We start from the raw sequence: 2,818 nt of genomic DNA, 5'->3' as shown, positions 1-2,818 counted from the left end.
GGGTGCCTGGGCTAAGTGGTTATGGCTCACGGGCTTAGTTGCTCTGTGGCATATGGGATCTTCCCAGACCAGGGATCGAACCTGTATCTCCCATGTTGGCAGGCAGATTCTTTACCACTGAGCTCCCAGGAAAGCCCCATATACTGACTTTTGTATCCAGCAACTTTGCTAGATTTTAAATAATTCTAATAATAAACATGTGGATACTTTGAGGCTTTCCGGGTAGACCTCATGTCATACCTAATAGTGGCTGATGTACTTCTGTACTCCTTTCCATACCTTTACTCCACTCCTCATACTTTTTATTCTTTTTTCTTGCCTTACAAAAGCAGCTGGGATATCCACTATGATGCTGAAGAGCAGTAATGATAGCAGGCATCCTTGTCTTATTTTTAACCTTAAAGAGATTGCTTTCAACATTTTACCACTATGTATGATGTAGCCTACAGATTTTTTTGTAGGAGAATTTTACATGATAAAAAGTACCATTTCATTCTCAGTTGGGCAAGAACTTATCATGAATGGATATTCAATTTTGTCAAAGGCTTGTATCATCCATATCTTAAGATGATGGCCATGTTTTTTCCTCTTTTTATCCATTACATGATAAATGATTCACATATTAATCAAGCTTACACTAGTGGGATAAAGACAACTGGGTTGTGACGTATTATTTTACACACTGCCAGATTCAGTCTGCAATATTTACTTGAGTATTTCTGCTTGTCATGAGCGGCAGAGTCATCCTTTAAAGATGGAAAAATGAGCAAAACAGAGCAAAGAGCATGAAGAGGCAATCTTTCAAATTCTGTGGCGTTTCACTGCCATCTTGTGGCAGAAAGCAGCATCTGCAGTATGGAGCTTTAAAATCTTAGCCACAGTGCTTTAGAGACGAAAATTCTGAAAGAGAAGGGAATACCAGACCACCTGACCTGCCTCTTGAGAAACCTGTATGCAGGTCAGGAAGCAACAGTTAGAACTGGACATGGAACAACAGACTGGTTCCAAATAGGAAAAGGAGTACGTCAAGGCTGTATATTGTCACCCTGCTTATTTAACTTACATGCAGAGTACATCATGAAAAACGCTGGACTGGAAAGAAACACAAGCTGGAATCAAGACTGCCGGGAGAAATATCAATAACCTCAGATATGCAGATGACACCACCGTTATGGCAGAAAGTGAAGAGGAACTAAAGAGCCTCTTGATGAAAGTGAAAGTGGAGAGTGAAAAAGTTGGCTTAAAGCTCAACATTCAGAAAACGAATATCATGGCATCTGGTCCCATCGCTTCATGGGAAATAGATGGGGAAACAGTGGAAACAGTGTCAGACTTTATTTTTCTGGGCTCCAAAATCACTGCAGATGGTGACTGCAGCCATGAAATTAAAAGACGCTTACTCCTTAGAAGAAAAGTTATGACCAACCTAGATAGCATATTCAAAAGTAGAGATGTTACTTTGCCAACAAAGGTCCGTCTAGTCAAGGCTATGGTTTTTCCTGTGGTCATGTATGGATGTCAGAGTTGGACTGTGAAGAAGGCTGAGCGCCGAAGAATTGATGCTTTAGAACTGTGGTGTTGGAGAAGACTCTTGAGAGTCCGTTGGATTGCAAGGAGATCCAACCAGTCCATTCTGAAGATCAGCCCTGGGATTTCTTTGGAAGGAATGATGCTAAAGCTGAAACTCCAGTACTTTGGCCACCTCATGTGAAGAGATGACTCATTAGAAAAGACTCTGATGCTGGGAGGGACTGGGGGCAGGAGGAGAAGGGGACGACAGAGGATGAGATAGCTGGATGGCATCACCGACTCGATGGACATGAGTCTGAGTGAACTCCGGAAGTTGGTGATGGACAGGGAGGCCTGGCGTGCTGCGATTCACGGGATCGCAAAGAGTCAGACACGACTGAGCGACTGAACTGAACTGAACTGAAGTCATTAGTGACACTATACAGAGAAAGTGACGGATAAACTCCACCCAAATGATACACTGGAAAGCATTAGAAAATCTGAGCCTTTTTCAGATGCTTGTGGTTCATTCCATGGATGAGCTGCTGAGAGGCAAGCTCTTCGGACAGGCTTTCTCAATTTCAGCCTGGTCTGACTCAACTAACCCTCACTATACAAGGTCAAGAAGAGGCCAATGGGGAATGCTAATCTCTACTAGAAAAATTATGTCAGCGCTCTTGCAGAAGCACACTGATTCAGTCTCAACAAGTTGTGTTTTGTTGTTCTTTCTTTGGTGTTAGTGGGACAGAGCAGTTTAGTTTTTAAGGGACTGGTGAAAGGAGGAAGATGGCTGTTTGTGTCAAGTGTTGGTGACAGGATGGACTGGCTCAGCTATTGCTCAGCCCTCGAAGGAGATGCTCTCGGGTACAGAGCCTCAGGAAGGAGCTTACCGTTCTGGAATTGTGTCTCTACTCGCAGGTACTGCCGCAGCAGGTCCATCACCACAGCCTTCATGTGTCCTCGGATGCCACTGCGGTACCTAGGCAGACAGAGGAAGGTATAAATAAATAACATGAATTTAAGTCTAGAAGAAAATCCTGACAGGCTAACACCGTTAAATAACCAACCATGAAATAATAAACCCAAAGCTTACTAGGCTTCCTATAGAACGGCCTTCCCTGTGTATATAGGACAGGACAGAAGCCAGTCTAGAGTCAATTAACCAGGTCAATTTAAAGTCAAGCCGGCCTCCCTGGTGCTCCAGTGGTTGAGAATCTGCCCGCCGGTGCAGGCGACGCAGGTTCCATCCCTGGTCTGGGAGGAACCCACGTGCCGTGGGGCAGCTAAGCCTGTGCGCCACAACTACTGA

The 2,818-nt window shown here is 44.3% G+C and overlaps 1 protein-coding gene across 1 annotated transcript in view; it reads right to left on the bottom strand.

The window, feature by feature from the left end:
- Nucleotides 1-2,818, bottom strand: part of ACACA (acetyl-CoA carboxylase alpha) — a 288,539-nt gene that overhangs the window by 148,290 nt on the left and 137,431 nt on the right. Inside the window, 1 exon segment of the mRNA XM_010861548.1 lies at nucleotides 2,400-2,488. Within this exon segment, the coding sequence (XP_010859850.1) occupies nucleotides 2,400-2,488 (89 nt within the window).

Source organism: Bison bison, unplaced genomic scaffold (assembly GCF_000754665.1).
Source record: "Bison bison bison isolate TAMUID 2011002044 unplaced genomic scaffold, Bison_UMD1.0 scf7180017864472, whole genome shotgun sequence".
Classification (NCBI taxonomy): domain Eukaryota; kingdom Metazoa; phylum Chordata; class Mammalia; order Artiodactyla; family Bovidae; genus Bison; species Bison bison.
Note: the sequence above shows the minus strand (reverse complement) of the source record. Positions and strands in the feature narration are given on the sequence as shown.